At 37.0% G+C, this 22458-nt stretch overlaps 1 protein-coding gene across 1 annotated transcript in view; it reads right to left on the reverse strand.

Annotated features, from left to right (window-relative positions):
- Positions 1 to 22458, reverse strand: part of GRM8 (glutamate metabotropic receptor 8) — a 258772-nt gene that overhangs the window by 47876 nt on the left and 188438 nt on the right. Inside the window, exon 7 of the mRNA XM_066319014.1 lies at positions 20153 to 20289. Coding sequence (XP_066175111.1) covers positions 20153 to 20289 — 137 coding nt within the window. The remainder of the gene's footprint in view (positions 1 to 20152; positions 20290 to 22458) is intronic.

A 22458-nucleotide genomic window follows, 5' to 3' on the forward strand; every position in this document is an offset into this window, starting at 1 on the left:
TCATGCTAATTCTGGTCATCTGGTTCACGCCCAGTGCTCCACAACCTGCAGCAGTCTTTGCCTGTAATGTATTTTTGAGCTACTATTTTGCATAAGATAAAAGAAATAAGTAAATGCAGTACAAAACATAATTACAATAGTCTTAAATCTCTGTTTTTTTCACTGATTGTATGTATCAAAGATTCCAGTTTCTTGAACTTGTGCAGAAGATTCACCCGTGTAATCATTTTTTCTGTTTATGAGCTAGTACTATTGATGCTACTTCTTCTCTGAGATTAGCTTTATACAAAAAAAGAGCAGGAAGTGTTAAGGAACTACAAAACAAAGGAGGATCATTTGGGAACACAGAACAAGGGACAATTATAGTTTCCAGAACTACTAAAAATCTGTAATAGTCAAGCTTTAAAGGGAGTTGCCGGATGCTCATCCTTTCTGAAAATCATAATTTTTTTATGTAGACATAAACACTTAGCAGTGGAACTTTTAAAAGTGCCAAGGGGAACTTGCTCAATATAGCTAATTAATTTAAATGAGAGTTAAGTGCCTTGTCTGTTTAACTGCTTTTGAAAAATCCCACTATGCTTCCATCTGCAGTTTTCACAATATAAATACTTTGAAAAACCTGCCCTAAAGTGATCCAGAAATTCAAATGTTACAGAACTACCTCTAGGGGACCTTAACTTCAGGCACACATTTCTAAAGAAAACTCTCATGGGGGAAAGAAACTGTCAAAGAGGCCACAGTCAGACAAAAGAAACACAGAAAAGAAGGTGCTTTTTGAAGTTGAAAAAGGATTAAGTCCTGCATCTCTACAGCTCTTACTGATTAAAATGTCTGTGTCTGCTGCCTTCTTTATACTGCTCAGACCCTACCAAGGCTGAGCAGATCTCAGATTGTTAAGTAGCCATGGTTTCTGGAAGACTTAATTTTGTCACCTCATTTTCATGCGACACCTTCTAGATCTGGTTCACTACAGTACATTGCAAGGCAAAATTCATTGCTGAAGGTACCTGACATCATCTGGCTCAGCTGGACTAGGACAGCCTAGTACCTATTAGTATCTACTACCTGTATCTATTATTAGTAATGGTTTAAACATTATCTCCATTTTATTTGAGTAGTTTCTCTGAACAGCCTAGTACCTATTAGCATCTAGTATCTGTATCTATTATTAGTAATGGTTTAAACATTATCTCAATTTGATTTGAGTAGCTTCTCTAAATTTGGAAAGTGTCTGATAGGCTGATGTTGCTATCATGAAATACCTCCACATTTCCCCAAGATGCAGCTCCATTTCCTGCTATTCCAATACTTACCAGAGTGAAAACATCAGAAATACTTTGACAGCATGTCTGTAAGATGTGTATTCATTCTCTACAAAATGCATCATGATACGAAAAAGAGAATGGCTTCATTGCTATTTCAATGGACATAAAAAGTGTCTCTACATGAGAGAGCTTCCTGATGGGGCTGCAATTTGCTTTAATGTGCAGCATTAAGATTCACAGTTCACTAAACCATTAAAATACAGACAAAATGCCATTTCATTCAAAACCAAATAAACACCTCTGTCCTTCATGAGCATTACAAACACAATTCCCTCTAATATCTAATAATAGAGCTAAAAAATTAATGATGTGAGAACTCGGCTAAAAGAATACAAGATTGACATAATACAGTACAAACAACACACACAGTCACACTCCTGGAACCCACATTCTTCCAATAATCAGGCAATTCATTCATTTAGCAATGCCCTCAGCAACTGGAGGAGACTGATCAAAAATGCTATTAATAGGTTAAATATAGTTTTGGAATTATGTGTCCAATATGTATGTACAAAGCCACTCTGTTTCCTATTCTTAATTATCATGGAGAAACTTATCACTTATTTAATTCAGCAACCCATGAACAATACAAAGACACCTGGACAACCTTCAGAGGGTTTTTCAGAGTACCTCACTAGGGTAATATTTAAATGTTTCTGAATATGCTGTATTATCTCTTGCAAGAATTTTCATTTTTCTTTCAAATCTGAGAGCCAGGTATTCATTTTAAAAACAAAAAATGAATGTTTAATTGTCTTATTTTAACAAATAGAATTATGTGAGTTCTGGATAGAGTAATGAAAGTGGGGATTATAAGAGTTGTGGGAGCAGTTTATAGTCTGTTAGCCCAAACTTTCAGAAGCATCAGGAGTCTTACATATAAATTCATAGGACTTTTAATAGATATTCAGATTCTTAGCTATAATAATGACAATGAACTGAAGTATCACCTCCAGCTATCACAAGGATTTTTTCTCACTTTTTCTCAAGTTCCTGGAAGTATTTACCTTCTGACAAAAACAGTCCATCATAGGAGTACAGCAAGGGAATGAATTAAGGGAGTTTCATCTAGTATTTAGATTTTTAAATGGTCTTATACATCAATTCTCACAGTAAAGGTTAAAGTCTTTAATGTACCTTGTCCAATCAAGTCATCTGAACCATTAAAATCCAAAATCAAACTGCAAGTGGTTCAGCTAAAGGAATTCATTATGAGTACAAATATAAAGACGATTGCATTCCATCTGCCAGACAGACACACCTCACTGGAGAAAAAATTGGTATACCTGCAGACTGAGCTCACAACTATCTAAGCAGGCATGTGCAGAAGGGAAATAAGTCAATGACAAAAAAAAGAAATACAATTTATATTAAAGTAAAACAAAACTGAGAATTACTCCAGATTGCCAGGCCACTATAAGATCATTATCATTACCAAATTTGCCATAATTGCTGTAAATTATTTACATCATTCACCCTTTACAGATGTTTTTCCTAACAACTGAGATGCCATTTTTTTGGAATTTTAGGCATAGATGTTCCATGTTTTCTGCAAAGAACATGGAATTATATCTTTGGTTTTACCACGTAGTGGTTGAAAACTAATGCAGTCTAATATCAGTTTGAGGAGTCTGAGAAGCTTGATGAGTATTAAAGGATCACTAAACAAATCTTTTTTTCTCTTTTTCTTTAGGATCAAAGTACAGGTTGTTGCAAGAATCCAGATGGAAGCTGATTTCTCCTAACTCTAACTCCACCTGCTCAAATTTCCTCCTAGGCAAACAAAGAGGAAATGCTAGCTCTCTCACAGCTTTCTCAAAGGAAAACCAATTAAATCTAACATCATTTTGATTTGAATGTTTACATTTGAATATTTGCACACTGTTTACGTGAATGTATGTAAAATTATTTTTTTGCAAGAATAATATAAAATATTCTGGACTAGAGGAAGGAAGAAAGGAAGACAGGAAGGAAGGAAGTTATTATTAGTGGTGCAGCTTTGGTCTCTAAGCCAAGACACAGCCTATATGGCTCTGACATAGTCTGAGTCCATGACCTTGGGCAAATTATTTAACCTTCTTGAATCTCAGCTTTTCAGTCCACTGAAGAGAAGCTGTCATGCATACAGGAGTGAAGACACTTCAGTTGAAAATGTGGGTATAAAGTTCAAGTGGTGATACAGCTGGTGTCTATCTCTCAGGTTTAGAAGGTTTTTCACCCAACAATTTCTTATAGTTTAGAAAATTTGACTAAAATAACTTATACTTTTAAAGCTGAGCAATATATTTTTCAAAGAATCAATACCAAAACCAACATAATAAGTCTGTGCTTTCTCAGCATGTCATAATCTTTCTTGTCATCTCCAGTGTTCAGAGCTGCAGTATCACCAGTCTCTGGAATTACTAAAATAAAGAGAATGCATTTTTATTGCTCTGAGCATATTAATATGTCATTCTCAGAAAGGGAAAAATAATTGTAGGGAAGGATTCTCTAAGGTAATCCATAAAAAACTGAAAAGAATGCTACAAAAAATGTAAAGTTTCTTATGCTCATAAATAGAAAAGTTTAAATACTTGCCTTGCTTTATTAATGCAAATATGTTATTTAGTGATACTGATGCAGTAATTTTACCTCAATGAAACCAACCCTACTAATTAAGTCATATAATTCATGACCGCCGAATACTTACATAGAGGAACACACTGTGTTAACCTAAAAGGGAGAATAATCATACCACAGTACCACAACATACAGAGTGTTTATTAGTGCTATACAGTCTTAAAATGCTAGCCTTTATATAGCTAGGGATCTAGAACACTTTTTTTTTTTTTTTTTTTTTTTTTTTAAGTGGGTTTTGGATTTTTTGTTTGGTTTTATTTTTGAGGGTGGTTTTTTTTTTGTTTTGTTTTGTTTTGTTTTTACTTTAACTTAACTTTTCTCCTCCCATAATATGGTTTCTTCTGATTCTTTCAAAATTCCTGGCCCTAGAAGATACTTGGTACAAATGTAGGAGGAGCTGCAGTGTAATACCTTCTTCAATTTGCCAAACAAGAAACATTAATGTGGGTTGAACACTTGGGAAACATCACTTTATTCTCAAATGCCTTGGGGAATAGACAGCACAAAGTGCAGTGATGAGCAGGTTATCAAATAAACAGCTACTGTTACTGCACTGTGCAACCACCAAATGGAAATTTACAGAAATCTAGTAGGCACTTCCATTCAATATAAGCAATTTGGATTTTTTTTTCTTTACTGAAAGCATGAACCACAATTAATTTTCAAGCACTTGCTTCTGAAGATAGCCTCTTTGTTTACAAAGGAGACAAAAATTAGCCCCAAACAAATCAAAGAATCCAAACAAACCAACGCACACCGCCAACAGAAATATCCTATTCTAGATGATATTGACAGACTTCAGATTTTTTGAAAGCTCGTTCAGTGGTCTACTTTCTACATTTTAAAAACATTTAATTAGTACTAATGTACCAGACTGAAAATCAGGTTTCCAAAGTTATTCTTTAAGCAGGCCACTTCCACATAGACAATCTCTGTTGCATATTCTCACCTAGAGGTCCTTGCTGCCCTAACATGTCCCTGACATGCACCTGATGAGAATTTCAGGAGCATTTATAAATAAAACTCATGATGTATACACAGGGATTAAAGTCTTCATATGCTACCAAATGCAGGCTGGACCACAGTTTTGCATATATAATAAACCAGATGTTTAAGAAAAGACTGGATGTGTCACTCAGTGCAACTGGATGTTGTTATGCCATAGGTTGGACTTCATGATCTCAAAGGTCTTTTCCAACTAAGATGATTCTGTGATTCTGTGTTCACAAACACTCAAATTAAAAACAAACTAACTAAATTCCCCAAAAACTTGTCAGATTTAGATTTGAAATTAATGGGCTTTTGAGAGGAAATCTTCCACCATCACACTTTTTGTCAACTGGTTTTGATCAGCTCTAGTACTATGAATGACCATGTGAGCCATAAGACTTGAAAGTACTCTTTTTCCTTTCTGCAGCTGATCATGCAGAAATAGCCTGCAAGCATACCTTAAAAAATTTAGTGCGTTGAGAAAAGAAAAGGAGCATAGTTCTGGCAAAGAACATTTTGACATCACTTTCTTTGTGCCTGCAGAATCTCCTCAGTTCTGCCCAAGGCCCTAGTTTAATAGCTTAGCTGCATTTCTTGATGAAAGTTTTAATACCCATAACAAACATTCTCCCTCCCAAATCCAGTTATTTTAGCTACAGTTACCTGAGTAAGAGCTGGCTTTTCCCAAGCCCAGTGCTCCAGAGGTACATATTTCCCTCCAATCTGTGTCAGGTGCCTTTCAACCCCAGGGGTCCCCAGATTCTTCCCCACTTCACAAATCAGCATAGACAAAAGGAACACAAGGGGTTCAGCACAGCTGTTATTTGAATTTAAAGAAACTTAATACAGATTTTTGTTTTTTTTTAATTTTAGGACTATTTCATAAATCCCATCATTTAATGAAAAATATTCACCATGGCGTGCTTTTAATTATTTTATTGGTTAAAGGTTGAGTTTGTCAAAACAAGAGCTGTTGTCCCCAAACCCCTTCACAATGGGCTGGGAAACAAATGTATTGGGTTAGACCTTCAGCTGATTTAGTTCAGCCCAGTAAGCTTAGCACTGTTATGCTAATAAATTATTCTTTCTTAAGGGGATGACCTGTCACAGTTTTTGTTATCTTTTTTATTTAATTATTTTAAAACTAGATATTAGCCAATCACAAAAACCTTAAGTTCAATATGAAGAAAAAGATACTGATAAGTTTGTTTTAGTTTTAATTCTCCTCCACTGTTTTTAAATGGTTTAATCTACTTCTTATTTCTTGATCAGAGCAAAAGGCGCTGTGCACATGGAAATGAGAAATGAATGCTTCTAAATTCCATCCTGCACAACTCTTCCTACAAATTAATACCAACACACAGATGATATATCCTTTTTATTCCCACCCTGCTCACAGACCAAAACGTCAATTGCACTAAGAGCTATACAATTCTACCTGAAAAAAAATTATGGTCTTAATCCCAAAGAATTCACAGTCAAACAATAAGATAAAGGAGAGCAGAGTATTGGCAGAACACAGAACAAACCATCCTAAAACTAATAAGGCAACACATATCAGCATGATAGTCAGCAGCCATCTCATACTGTCAAATGGGGGCTTTTTGAGGAAATTTTGCCAAAAATGATTTTTAACGAGGTAACTGAAAGAAATCAGGGCAATTTAGTATCTATTTACTGAACTTTCCATCCAAGCAGAAGCAACAATAGGACAGAGAGCACAAAGGCGTTTGCTTCATCAGTGACCTCTCAAAGAGTACCATAAAACAGAGCTGAAATATCCTATGCATCTTAGCTTCTAAAAAATGTTCCAGCAAAGGGAAGCACTCGAAATTTTGGGAAAAGTTGCCCTCACCTCAGCAACCTTCATTGACTCTGACAGAGGAACAGAGAAACTCAGTCAAAATACAGGGATCAAATTCATTTACTTGCCTCAAAAAAAAAGAGGCACTACACCTAAACTAAATGTGCTCCTGACACATTTTTCCAACCTGTTTTTAGGAACAAAAAGCTGCAGTGCATTATACTCTGAAATACATCAAACTCCTAAAAACCAGGACTGTACTTTAAAATGGTTTCCCACTTAAATGCCACATATCTTATTTTCCATCTCTTCTTCATGGAAAGACAGATCTTTCCATGCTAAAGGTTTTGAATTTTCAGCACTACATAAACAAAAGAAACCTCACTAGCCCTTTAAACACAGTTCCAGACAGGTAGAAAAACCATATACACAAAAAACATGAAAGTCTGCACTAACTCAGAGCAGGCAGAAAACAGACTGCATTTTTTACTGAGATTTCCAGCAGCAGGGAAAAATCTTTCGCTGCCAAGTTTGTGCTGTTACTTAGAATGAAGAGTGAATAATTAAATTCAAAATTCTGCAGAGAGACCTAGTGATCTGGCAGGAACAAAAACAAGCATGTGGAAGAAGTTTAGGCTAGAGAAAATGGCACACAACATGTTTAGTCGGGGGGGAAAAAACCCAAACCAAACCTAAAAAATACTTCTTACTAAAGAAATAAAGGTGAGGATTTTCAAAATGAGAGAGGGTGAAAGGTTTTCTACGGATTGGAAATATTGGGATTTCTTTTATAATATCTACGGATCTGAGCAGATAGAAAGCCCTTGAGACTTAATGGGAAGTATGGAGAATTTGAAAATGGGAAACCTAGTGCTCACAATCTGAAAAGGGAGGGAATGAAGAAGCTAGGGAATTATCAATCATTCACTTTAACTCGGATTCCAAGAAAAATCCTGAAAGAAAATAAACAAACACATTTCAGAAACACAGAGAAAACAAACAAGACAAGTAACAGCCAAAAGGGATATGTCATCAATGAGCTGTCACATTTCCTTGAGTGAGAGGGTAACAGGCAATGTGGATGAGAGACAAGCAGCCAGGTGTCATTTATCTTAACATCAGAAAGATTTTTGACAACATCTCAAATTACACTCTCAGTCATAAGCAACCTAGTGAAACAGATTTAGCCCCTAAGGGCTAGGAGTAAATTATATCAGAGAGCTGAGGAAAGATAAAATTTGTAGTTGATTTACTGTCAGAAGGGAAGGCATGGAACTGGGTGTGGTCTAGAAAGGTCTATTGTTACTCTGCTATATCTCAATATTTGTAATAACCACTCGTTTTGTCTGGATCATAAAATAGAGTATGTGGTGATCAGATTTGGGCAGCAACGCTGGAAAAGGTCAGAAAACTTATTTCAGAGTCTGAAAAACGAAGCACACAGTTTAACAGGGACAACTAGCAGTACATTATGGGTCAGGAAGGACAGACGTAGCAGCTCTTGAGAAGAAAAAGGGATCTCAGGATGTTGTAGATTGTGATATATTGAACCAATCTCACACTGTCCCAAAAGGGGCAAATGCCAGATAAATGCAGATAGATACAACAGCCTTCCCCCTCTGCCTTCCACTCCTGACTACATGAAATGATGCTTCTCCTGTACTCTGCACTAACGAGACTGCAGTCAGAACACTTTCTGAAGGTTAGGTCATTGTGTTTCCCTTTGAAGAAGAATCAAATGGGGAGTCCAGAGGAAATCTGCAAAGATTAGAAGCACGTTTAGAAAACACGATCTATGTGACTAAATTGAGCAAATTCCTGTTGTATAGCCTGCAGAAATAACATAGCCTAGGAGGTGAAACAACAGTCTTCAAACACATGAAAAGGATGAGGATGTGCGTGATGTACACTGAATAAAATGAGCTATAGGCTTAAATTATAGCAATAAGGAGTAAAGTTCAGTATTTATAAGACACTACAGAGCGATAAGGGGAGCTAAAAAATGAAAGACAATGCCTTCAGAAGCTGCAAAATCTTCACCCTTAAAACAACATAAGTGTACAAGATGTTAACTTTATCCAAGGGCTAGAGAGCCTCTTGAGATCCATTTAGCTGTTTCTGTAATGCAAAGGCAGATTTCAGGTACTAAATATTTTGAGAACAAATAAAAATATCATAACTAGGCTAAACAAATAGCAAAATAGAAAAATATCAATGTAGTCTCTTGGCAGCTTAATTCTTTAGGCTGTCTTTTGTGATTTTACAGAATACCTACTTGGGAAAAAAATATTTACGAGAACAAAATAAACAAGAAATGGTAATGATCCTACTTTTCCTATGTCTTGTATAATTAATGATTTCTTTTAAATATTGTATGGTAAATTGCTTGTGTTTACAAGGAGAATGCTTCTCCAAGTGTTAGGGAAAGAAGGTCTAAGTAAAAGAACTCACTGCTGCAATAATAAACTGTTTCCCACATAAGGGAACTTAAATCAGTTTGGGATATATTAAGAATCTAGAATGTAAAAAAGAAGTCCAAATTGGAGTCCTATATGTGAATGGAAAACTGGTAGAGAACTTGTCTTTTTCCATTAAGGGATGCACAACCTGAAGCAAAAGAAGATCCTAAGTAAGTAACCAGGTTATAACTCAATAAGTCTTTCATGGCTTTCTTCTAGAGCTCTTCCTAAAGACATAATCTTGAATTCACTCACAAAAGCAAGTACAGGAGTCCAGTTGCCTGTATGCCTTCCTCACATTTGCTCAAGGGATACAGGACATTGCCTCTGAGGGGATTATTAGCAGGTCAAACCCACCAAACAAATGAAAACTTTAGAAGTGGTGGCCTCATATCTGAATCATTTATACAAAATCAATATTGACAGCTCGCCTGCTCCAACCAGCCCACAGTGCTGGAGATTGTCCAGCCTCCCAGGGCAGCCCAGGACTTAATTACCCTCATCCTTAGAATCTTCCAGCATGTCTGCATCAGAGATCTCTCACTGTAATTCAAATCCACTACTTCTCCTAATAGGCAAATTAACTGTGCCTCTCAGTTTGTTCTTTTCCTGAATAATCCTTTCTGTATTGGAAGAGATGAACACATTCCCCCTCAGTGCAGTTTGCTTCAGACTAAACAACCCTAGTTTGCTCCATCTTTCCCTAAAGGCATACTTTTAGATGGCTGATCATTGTAAATTCCTTGCAGCTGGACTCTCTCCAGCTACTTTACTTTTCAAAGTGAAGCCACACTTCTGCTAAGGAGCTCACAGCACTGGGGAGAACAGATGAATTACATCACAAGTCTAGGAGTTCCTTGCTGCAATGGCCCCTGGTGATGCAAATCAGTTAACCACTCCAAAGCTATTGCTTAGCTTTATGCCTAAATTTTCCATAAAAGAGGAGTTCACTTCTATTCCTCCAATTACCAGAAAGAGCATTGCAATCCTCCTTCTTTGACCCAGTCATATTTTATTGACATATTCAACACTGAATCTGTTTACTGTGAGCTGGAGTTACAATTAAATTAGCTGTGCATTCTTCATTCCCTGTCTCAAGATGTACTAACATCACCTCTAAATCTAGTGATACCATTTTGGATATTCAGAAGATCATTCCTTATCTTTAATTGTTTTATTTTAAATAGTGTTTGGGGATTTATCAGGATGAAAAGTTCTGGATAAATATTAGATGACTATCCTAAAGTAATTAAAATAATATTAGTGCAAGCTGAAAAGAATTGCAGCAAAACAAATAGAAAAAAATAATCATACAGTAATGTTCTGCTAACTGCTGATTATTCTCTTTCATCATATAGCAACCATTGAAGGTCTTTCTCATTTAATGATTTTTAATTTAGTGGTAGACTTACGTAACATAAATGAACAATAATTAATTTAATCACTTAATCTACAATTTTTGCTTTTAAGGATTTTTAAACTGTTTGCTACAAGGTTCAAAGGGCAGCTCAGTTTTCAAACGACAAGAAATACATAAATTCTGGAGTGGGGGGGAAGGAGAATGGGGGAAGAGGCTTGGGAAGAAACCTGCTCCTACTCTGTTTCACACTGGAACCTCACAAAACAATTTGCTGCAGTCCTGGTGAAACTACCTGCTAAGCCAAGTACTAAAACTTACATCAGCTTGTACCAGGGGAGTAGCTAACCCTGCTCTGAAGTCCCATATATGAATGCAAAACCCTCCAGGAATTCATTTAAAAGCTCCTGAATTTTTATTGTTCTTGTTCTATCACTGCACTTTTTTTTTTTTTTTTTTATTTAACTGAGAAAGAGAAAAAAAAAGAATATTTTAGAACACAAGTGCTATACTTGTCATTCCTTTCTGGTTTGTTGAAAAAAAAAACAGGGATACTCTTGGTCCTGTTAGTTATGGCTATTCAAAAAACCAATTCATTCTAATCACACCACTTTTACAAAGGAAGAACACAAAAAGTTATAAAATATCTACCACCCACTCAAGACTCCTGTGACAAATTCAAAGCCAAACATAGAGCTTCAGCTTCATGTTTCATTTGAGGAATCTGACTTTCACTCACCCTGACAAGGTGAGAAAAAAGTCACTATTCATCCTGACTCTCAAGCAGAGACTGTTGCTGCAGCAATTTACTATCATTCTAATGAAGAAAAAATGGTTATCAAATTTCAGGGTATTTTATCAGCAGCTATCTTTTATCCATTTTATTTTTTTGTTTATTTTTTTGTTTTTCTCTGGAGCATCAGTCAAGAAGTCTGTTTCATTGAGGGGCAAAAAAGACTTTTAGCACCAAAGAAGTAAAAAAACTTCAGAAAGAAAAGAAGTTGTCATTCTTCTTGGGTTCTTCTAAGGTCATTGGTTCTTGAGTCCAGGTTCTATTTTGATTTTTAGTCATGTCTGAAATAGTTTCTGTCTAATATGGGCACTTATTAAAACCATTTAATGTTCTTTTAACATCTGTATTCAGCCTATTTCCTTTACAAAGCTTTTTATATCAATACAACCTATAACCTTTCGGTACCATAAAATCCCAATTTTATTCCATGCTCCTTGTATTTTTTGTCTTGTCTCCTCTCCTCATCTACTGCAGCCTACTGTTGGCTTTTCTTTTTATTCTAGAATTAGTCCTCAATTTTTATATTGACCTAAGACACTAGCGGTAGGGAAGAACAAATCCTGAGTCATACTACTTGAGCAGTGTAAGATCAGGACTAGTTTTGTGAAACTTAGCTAATCTAAGAACCATAATAGCTTCTATTTTCAGCCTTGTGCAGAATAAAGAAAGATAGCAGTACAATTCTGAGAAGAATAGAAGAGCCTAAAACATTTTTGCTTGTCGCGTTGCGTTTTACTTTTAACCCAGCATCAACAATTTTCAGTCAGATACCATGGGTTTGTTAGAATGCAAGTTTTGAACTCTACTGCCCTATTACATGCAGGCAGAAGAACACCCTGCAGCCCATATGATTGTCATATTTTGTTTATAGACACGATCGCACAGAGCACTAAGTGCTTTTGTTGTGGATTGCACCGTCCTGTGTTCTTTTGTTAAACGCAGGGCCTTAGGTTCAGCATTTTAAAAACATCTATCAATTATATAATAGCTACTAGAGGAGAAAAAAGAAGCTTTCTGACTTCTTTAATGAAATATAGTGGCCTACAGCAAAGCTTGGAATTTACTTAATGCAGTTACAGAAAGCATCGGAAGTTTTTTGAGTCATTTTCTTTTACCGTGTCACAAGAAAGAGAACTAATGCATTTTGAACCTGTAACTTCCAAAAATAATTGACTAATTTGCGTGTTGATGGTCTCCTTCAGTATTAGAATACAAGACATGTGGCCTAGAAAAGAAGAGAAATCAAATCCTGATTGAAATCTCTTTATGATCTGGCTGCCTGAAGGGAAGCTCACTGTCAGTGTGAGGTCCCCAATTTTTACTAGTTCACCAATCACTGTGCTTAAGGCTTATGATGGTTCTGGCTGTCTCTCTGATAGCTCATCACATCAGTGTAATTTTAATTTATAGTTTTCATCATAAATCAAGATCATTATGGAAAAATGGATGCCCCTGAGTCATTTATATCCTCAGTGCATACACTCCATAAATCTGAAATCTTATGCATCTTATTATTTCTAAAAGAATGTTAGAAATCTGTTATTGTAAAATCTCTTTTTTATATATTTCAACAGAACTCTTTCACCAAGTGCTCTGGTGAAAAACAAAACAAAACACACGAAAATCCCAAAGCAAACAACAGCAAAAAAAAAAAAAAAAAAAAAAAAAAAAAAAAAAAAAAAAAAAAAAAAGTGAATTCTATCTTTAAAATTCAGTTTTCACTAGGAACACAGAATCATAGAAAGGCTAGACCATGTTGCTCAGAACCCCATCCAACCCAGCCTTGAACAGCTCCAAGGGAACATGCAGGGTTTTTACATGCTTTGGAATTCTCTTAAGGAATACTATCACGTAAGTTGATATCCACTGGAGCATTTTAACTGCATCAGCTAAATGTGTGATTTTGAAATCACCAATAATTGTGTCTGCCTGAAGACTCATCAATCAAAATCACTAACTTGGAAGAATATGGATTTAGATCTACATTTATTTTCATATTGGGGGTCTTTAAACGCAGATTTTGGTAGACCAAAATAATGTATAAGCTTGAAATGCAACCTGAGATTGTTTCAAACTGTATTTAAAAATACGTGTGTGCTATCTTTCTTTAAAGTCAAATATTAAATTTTTAAAACTCTTTAACATTTCAACTTTTTCCATCTGGTATTTAGCTTTAAAAATGGTGCATTTTTAAGAGGAGGAAAAAAAGATGTTCAGAAAGAACCAGAACAAACTGAATGGGTTTCTAAGGAAAGGAGCTCAGGGATTTATTATTAAAACTTCGGGTCTGGGACTATTTCCATCTATTGCCACCGACAAAAGCCATCTCTGTCCAGCCCTTATAACAGCACATGCAACACAGAACACAGTTTCTAAGGCTGAATTCATTATTAATCATAAAAAGAACTTGAATTCAAACCGTAAGTGCAAGGACAAGCAAGCTTGTTTCTAACAACTTTCCCTGTACAGATATTACATGGTTGAGAGCTCAAATTTGCTAAACCCACACGTTTATAGAGAACTTTTACGTGTGACCTGGTATGCAAAATACTGTTGCAATATGAATAAAACATAACTTTTGCAGAAACAGCTACCATTGCCTGGATTTTTATCCATTATAAAAAACAGGAATTTTTTTGGAAGAAGCATTTTAACTCTCAGATTTTCTTGAAAATTAAGTTATCTTTTTCTACTGGTAAAGAAAAGAAAATTATGAAAGTCAACAACAGAAAACACTGATAGTTAATGTATCGTCAATGAGCAGAAGTTCTAAAGCAATTATTTCTTCTTTTAAAATCATACTCAAAGTTTTAAAAGGTCTGGTTGTTTCCAGGACATTAATATCACTTAAAGTCACAAAATCCTGGAGAGTAAAAGAACTTCACTGAAAGAGGTATAAATTTACATGGTCAGAATCATCAGACAATCAAGTTCTTTGAGATTACTGTTGGACATTTCCAAATATTTGTTTTCAGAGTTTCCTTGTGTCTGTCAAAGATTGAGGTACCTTATTCAAACTTAGGAATAATGAAAAAAATTTAAATGTGTAAGATCATTATTGTTTCTTAATTTAATTTATCTACTGTATCAGCACTTTCATGCATTTGTTTCATAAGAATTACAAGAGCAGCACTGATCAGTAGCCATGAAGTGCCTGTATCTGGAAGCTATAGTTGCCTCAGAGGAAATTTAAAAGGTCAGTTAACCCAAAGGAGAGCATTAATGTTACTGAAGTGTCTGTGAAGAAACAAGCATCAGAGCTGGAAGGGTCTCTGCAGCTGGTGGAGCCTGCTGAGAAAGAGCCCTTAGGGAGCCAAATACAGAGGCTTTATCCAGCCAGAGCCAGAACTTTCTGCCCAAAGCAAGAACCAGCACTGCAACAAGAAAGGAACAAGTCTGAAGCCTGACAAGGACCCTGCAGAGTCAGTGAAACTTTGGGGAGCTGTCAGAGTCTGTCCAAGGATGTGATGTGCCTCATGACCGTCTCCAGTGACTGAGGACTGAGACCCCAGACTCTGAAAGGAGCCCTGGCCTGGCTGAGCTGGAATGTTTGCCAAGTCTTGGAGGACTGGTCTGCATCTCCATGGGAACGGAGTGCAAGAACAACGGAACTGGTCACAGTGGACTGAGCCAAGAACAATGGAACTGGTCACAGTGGACTGAGCCAAGGCTGCTGGCCCAAACTGGTCTGTCCATACCAGAGTACAGTGAGCTGTATGGTGTGCAGCTTGTCCCTGAGCACCCAACCTCGACACAGGTGGCTCTGGCTTTGGCTTTGTGACTCTCCTTTGTCTCAACCTCAACACAAGTGGCTCCTGCTCTGGCCCTGGGCCCCTTGCTTTGCCTCAACACAGGTGTCTCCTGCTTTGGCTTTGTGCCACTCACTTTGGTCCCCGCCTTGAGCAACCCATAAAACCCTGGAGACCCCTGCTCACCTTCGTGATCACCCCACTGGAGAAGATCGTGTCTATGGGCATCTCAGCCTCGAGGACTCGTCCCTCCACGTTGGTAGCTATAAACCCCTTACCCTCTTTTCTATCTTTCTTACTATTCTTTATTCCTCTCCCCACTATCGCGTTTTGTTGGCACTAAATAAAGGTGCATTTTTTGTTGTATTGAGTTGTCCCCCGCTGTGTCTTTTGCGCTCTGAGATCCTAAAATGAACCATCAGGTTCCCTGCACATGTTTGCAGACCCTGACAGGAGCCAGAGACATCAGCAGAGCAGCCCTGAATCCTGAGGGTGCTGAGGAGCCAGAGACACACTGGGGCTGGCTTCCAGGTGAGAAGCCACAGCCCAGACAACAAACCTGAAGCCAAAACCTGACACAGATCAGCAAAGAGCATCTTAAAGAAAAGGAAAATGGAAAAGTAGGAGGAATGAGGTGATAAGAAAGAGAAAAGGGAAACATTTCAATTAAGTTATTTAGATGGAAGATATGCTCCAGTTTGTCTTACATTAATTGTTCCAAGAGTTGAACTGTGTTAAAAGTCTGATACTTTCATGATTTATTTTTCTGACAGGGAAAATAAACAGACAAATAGAAACTATGAATTTTCTGAAGCACAATATCAGCTGTATAGATGAACGTAATCATACATCATAGCTACAGCATGTTACCACACAATTTGAGGAAGAAATATCTGTAAAAACCAGGGTAGAGGTATCTACAGAGCCTATCTAGCTTACAAATACTCACTAAAATCATAGTTACATGTGCCTTCATTAAAAGGAAACTAGAGGAGAAAGGATACAGGGGAGAAAATATTATATTTTAAAAGCATCTCCTTTAAATAGAAGCAGGGTAAAAATTGCTCTGCCATCTTAATCCTGCTTCACTTTCAATAAATATAGATGTTTTCACAGAAACTAATGAAAACATCCACTCTGTTCCCTGTGATTCATTGGCAATCAAAAGCACTTCCTAATTTGCAATATGATGATCTGGAGTATTGACAATCATTCAAAAAGATTACTTGCTTTTAATATATTTTGTCCAGTGAGAGGAGGCAACAGCTTTGCCACAGCAGATCATCATCTGTCATAAGTGCCACCAACACCTGCTAAGAGTTTAGTGAACACAGAAACAGGAGGAGAGAGAGCCCTGTGTGCCTGTTTGCATCCAGCACGTGAGCTCATGGAGGTGAAAAAAGAGAGCTAAACAACCTTCTAACACATCCTCAACTAATGAGAGTTAATGAGGGGCATTCTGAGATAAAACCTTTCCTGTTAGATCTGTGGTCAGTGTGGTTAGCTTGGCGTGGTTTCAGTAGTATGAGTACCTATCAATCCAGTCATATTTCAGAGTTCCCCCGAGTACATATACATGAGGCAGAAATAATGGCACTGAAAAACTACAGGCTTAATGAAAAATTTAGAAGTCTAAGGGGAAATAGAAAAAAGGCAGATCATAATGGAACTAAAATTGAAGCAAATTTTTAGGTAGCTTTTAGCTATTACTATATAACTGCTATGTTAGTACTAGCATTTGTGCAAAATGTGTGCATCAGTTTTTGAGTTCATTTAATAAACACCAGCTTCTCAGAAAAATGTGGCAATTATCAAAATCTGGCATGTATTCCATCGTAGTTCTGATAAGGATCTAACTGTAATATTTTCCAGAAATTAATGTTTAATATTAAATTTGTTTAACATTTTTTTTTCCTTTCATGCCTTTCAACAGATACCAGGTTAGTGAAGGGAAATAACACTGCCACACAATCTGCAGCACACAGCTTCTGTTGGTAGGATTTTTTTTTTTTCTTATTTGGGCAGAATAAGTAAATAAACGAGTCCCTGACAAGTAGTTACAGATATTAAATTCTAGATATGCTGAAGTGGTTTAACAGCTGTGGATGAAAATGGGGAGCTATCATATGTGTTACTGTGGATAGCACTCAGATAATTATTGCAAAATAGTCTGAATGGGAGAATAATTTGTAAATATTTCCTACACTGTCTTTGTTACTCTTCATCAGGAACCTTTCATATGGAAAACCAGAGATATTTGAAACCTTTTTGTGGTTTGATTGAATTCAATGCACAGACTCTCTTTGGTGGATTTAATCATCAATTCACTCTGCTGTCCTTCTCATCAGCCTTTAGCAAAACAATGTTGGTATTTCACATTAGCAGAGGTACCCAAATAGCTTATACAAGTCAAGTATATTGCATATCTAATGAGGAAAGAGATTAACTTCAGTTTTCTTTTTGTCTCTTTGCATGGAGACATCTTCTTCCAGAAAAAAAGTACCTGGGACACAAAAAAATCTCAAATTAAACTTTGATGCCTATCTATCATACAAATACTATGTAATATATTATCTGAATTTTGTTGGGATGGCAATTTTCAACCCAAATATAATTCCATGCACAGGTGGAACCTAGCTACCCCAAAACCTGCAAAACACATTAAGACAGCAATTAAAAATACCATCTAAGGATGGGTAAATTGTGTGGTTTTATTCCTTCTGCTATGAAGTAATAAGGGACAATACAAATCCTAGTTACTCATATAGAAAACCACCAAAGTCTCTCTTTATATTCAAGGAATATTTTTATTGCAGTAGTTCATCATCCCAATGTTTTAACTAAATCATAAGTGGTTAGAATCCAAACTTGTCTTTTATGAAATACATTTCCATCCTCTTATATTATTTGAAATCCCAGGGCAATTTACCTGTCCCCATCATTTTGTCTGATTTTTTTTTTTTTAAAGGAAGAGTTATTATTTCCCTGCCTAATTTATTAATCACTCTGAGGAAAAACAGATACAAAATTTTTCGAAAATATCATCTGAAGGAGCTGATAACTACACAACCCATCTGACTTGAAAATATAAAGAATTTGGTTCAGGGTGTTGTGCTATCTTACTGTCTTCTCAAGAACAGCTGGCTTTGTTTTTGCCAACTGACAGAGGATAAATAATATTTTTTAAGCATTTAAATTAATTTAATGCTCAAATGAGTATTCTCCAATTTCAATGTCATAATCAAATTGGTAGAGCCATAGAATCATTTAGGTTTAAAAGATATGTTAAACCATCAAGTCCAACCATTAGCCTAACATGGCCAAATCCATGTCCCTAAAGGCCACATCTACATATCTTTTAAATATCCCCAGGGATGATGACCACTGTCACCACCTGTTCCAATGCTTGATCACCCTTTGAATGAAGAAATTTTTTCTAATGTGTGATCTAAGTTTCCCCTGTCCCATCACTGCTTTCTTTCGGGTAATTGTAGCAGTAAGTTCTCCTCTGAGGCTCCTTTTCTACCTCAGAGAATAACCAAGCCCACTTCCCTCAGCCACACCTCACAAGATCTGTGCTCCAGACCCTTCCCTGGCTTCACTGTCCTTTTCTGGACATGTCCCAGCACATCAGTGCCTTGTAGCATTCAAGGGGAACCTTTTCACTCTCTACAGCTACCTGGAAGAAGGTTGTAGATGGGTGGAGGTCAGTCTTTTCTCACAGGTAACAAGTGATAGAACAGGAGGAAGTGGTTTCAAGTTGTGCCAGGACAGGTTTAGATTTCATAATAGGGAAAAAATTCTTCCACTGTAAGAGTGGTCAAGCAATGGATATGTGTCCTGGGTTGTAGTTTAGGATGTATTCTATCACCATCCTCAGTTACTGGCCCATCAATGCCTTGCCATGACTCACAGAGAACTCCCTCCAGGAGTTATCTCTCTTTAATGGGGCATCAAAGACCACCTATATGATTCATCATCCCATTGTGAGATGCTCCGCACAGGGGGAGGAGCCAAGCATTCTCACCTGGATATAAGCTGGGATTTGGGACAGTAGAAGCAGCCCTCACCCACTGGATTCCCAGAGGACCAGAGCTACCAGACCTTTCTATGGGATCACGGCTTCAGGAAGAGCACCTCACCTGGACTGCTTCCATCACCCTGATCAGGTTATATTCTGACTCTGTCAGTGGTCTTTTTTGTATTATTGCATTTATTTTATTTAAATTTTTTTCCTCTTTTCTTCTCATTAAATTGTATTTCTGACTTGGAGCCTCTCAATTGGTTTGTTTTCAAACCACAACAATACGCTTCCCAGGGAAGTGATGGAATCACCATCTCTGAAGATATTTTAAAGACTTGTAGATGTGGCTTAGGGACATGGTTTAGTGGTGGTCCTAGCAGTGTTTATTGATATTTGGACTCAATGACCTTAGAGGTTTATGCCAACATTAATGATTCTATTATTCTATCAGCTGCAGCCTCTCCAGTGCCAAGTACGGAGGGACAACCCCTGCCCTGCTCCTGATGGCCTCACTCATTCTGATACAGCCAAGATGCCACTGGCCTTCTTGGCCACCTGGGCACACTCTGGCTCCTGATCAGCTGTGTCAACCAGCACTCCCAGGACCTTTTCCACTGGGCAGTTTTCCTGCCACTTTTGAGCACTGCCTGAGGTTATTGTGACCCAAGTGCAGGACTCATCGCTTTGCCTGGTTGAACCTCAAGCCAATGGCCATGGCAATCAATCCAGCCTTTCCAGAGCACTCTGCAGAGCCTTCCCACTCTCCACGAGAGACTGCTCAACTTGGGTCTCCTTTGCAAACTTACTGAGGGTGCACGTGATCACCTTGTCCAGATCATTGATAAAGACATTGGAGAGGAGTGGCCCCAGTACTGACCCCAGGAGAATTCCACTTGTGACCAGCTGCAAACTGGATGTAACTCCATTCACTATCATCTCTGGATGCCTTGGCCCTCCAGCCAGTGTGCCCATCCAAGCCATGAGCAGCCAGCTTCAGGAGGACAATACTAAGGGAAACAGTGTACTTACATTTAGATGAAGTTGATTACTCCACTGACCAATTACTTTGTATTCTGTACTCTTGTTGGTGATTTGATACTGAAAAATGTCGTAGCGTCCAGGAGCATCTCCATTTTCATTGAAAACTACAGGTGTTCCAGCACTCCCTGAAAAAAATATTAAGAAGCAATAAATACATTTAAAGTACTTTTAAATATACTTATTAATGAAAAAAATACTAGTTAGAAATTGAACAGGTTCTTCATAATGCAAGTCTAGTATGATAGTAAATTCAAAAAAGACAAAAAGTATGTCATTAACATAATCAAAAGATCGACCCTAGGATTCTATGAAAGTAATTTTAAAATATAATCCTTAGTAGTATTTTTCTCTGATTCTTTGTTTGTTTGTTTGTTTGGGGGTGTTTTGTGTGGGTGTTATAAAACGTTAGGAAATTCTAGGATAAAACAGAAATGAAGAAATTTCCTTTGACATGAAGAAACACATAATTTCACTTTAGGATATGTATACTTGGCAGTAGGCAAAAAATATCAATCTTGTAATGAACTACATTAAAAAGTCCCCCATTAAGTACAAAAATAGTATTAATATCATCAGCTTAGGAGCCAATACTCATAAAGGACCTTGAGATGCAAATGTTTAAATTGTGTCAGGATTAGTATGCTGTTTCTAGCACTGACCACCTATGCAATAGTATTTTATCAAAATAAATTAAGTACATCAGCTGTACTCGTTGCTCTCTCCTCTATACATGATCCTGCCTGACAAAAAAGGCCATTGCTGAAGCTGTCAAAAGTTATAAATTGACACTGTTCGATCAACAAAATGTTCAAAGATTGAAAAACTACACATGTACCTTGGCAACCAGACCAGCCAAATTAGAACACATTTTGATGGATTCCCTCAAGGTGACATCAAGGACCTGTACTCCTGCAGAGACTTTTCAAAAACGACACCCCTTCCCCAAAGTTATATATATATATATATATATAAATAGTTAAGGTCCACTGAAGAAAAATCAAGTATGCTAATGTTCTATTTCAGTGACTGGAGATGAAATTTATCTTTACTGGGGGAAAAACTCAAACCACCACAAAATGCCCCCACTAAGTTTTCATGTTTCTCCATGTGAACATTAAAAGAAAGAAGAGCCAGTTCATAGTAAATTCCTACACTACAACAAATGTTAATGTATCACCTAGAGGCACTAAATCCACTGTGAATGGTTTCCATAGAATGAAAAAAAAAGCTTGACATTATGGATACCTATCAAGCAGAAGTAAGCTAGAAGAAGTGGAAGCAGTCTACATACTCCAGGATTTCAACATAAATTCTTCTGGTATGTCTGTCTGTCTTTCTCCCATAAAGTATTTTGTTCTCTAAAACATTTTGTTTTGTATAACAGCTTTCATATAAAATTGATATCCAGTGAAATAAACAGTGTTTTGAGAGTGACAAGTGGCACATTAAATACTGTGCCAATTTCACAGTTCTGCCAGAAAAATTCTGGCTGCAAAAATTGAACGTGAGCAGCCATGGAAGAAGAGTATCAAAAATTATGTGTGGTAAAGACTTAAGACCCCATGAAGATAGAAGAGACTCAAGAGAAAATTGTGGAAAGCTCTTCATGCTTTGCTCCCAATTCTTTTGACAGAATAAAGGGCAAGAAAAATCCCAGTCTACAATCTTTCAAGCAACGAAATTATTCTTCACTGCTCACACAGCAGGTTGATGCAATAAATTTCTTCCACACAATAAACACATACTCAGCTGTTGTTGGTACATAGTTATGGAGGTAACCTTCAAAACATTTCTCTACAGTAACAACAGAATTCATCTTTCCACTCAGCAGCATTTGAAGACCTCATGGTAAAACTGTCAATTTTATGAACAAATAGGAAAGATCCTTGGTATCCCTTAAGACCAAAAGGAACTTAAAAATATTATTATTATGCGCGGCACTAAGAATGTGAGCTTATAATATATAGCTGGCTTTAGAAATAACTTGTGGTGCTTTTGGTTGGGATAATTTTCTTTATAGTAGATTGTATGGGGTACTGATCTGGATTTGTGCAAAAAACTGTGGATAACACAGTTTTAGCTTTTCCTGAGCAGCACTTACAGAGAGTCAAGGTGTTTTCTGCTTTTCATCCCACTCTACCATTGGGGAGGCACAAGGAGTTGGGAGAGGACACAACCAGGGCAGCTGACCACAACTGACCCAAGGGATGTTCTCTACCATGTAACATCATGCTCAGCATATAAAGCTGGAGAAGAAGGAAGAAGGAGACATTTGGGGAGATGGCATTAGGTCA

This window comes from Sylvia atricapilla, chromosome 5 (genome assembly GCF_009819655.1).
Source record: "Sylvia atricapilla isolate bSylAtr1 chromosome 5, bSylAtr1.pri, whole genome shotgun sequence".
NCBI classification, from domain to species: domain Eukaryota; kingdom Metazoa; phylum Chordata; class Aves; order Passeriformes; family Sylviidae; genus Sylvia; species Sylvia atricapilla.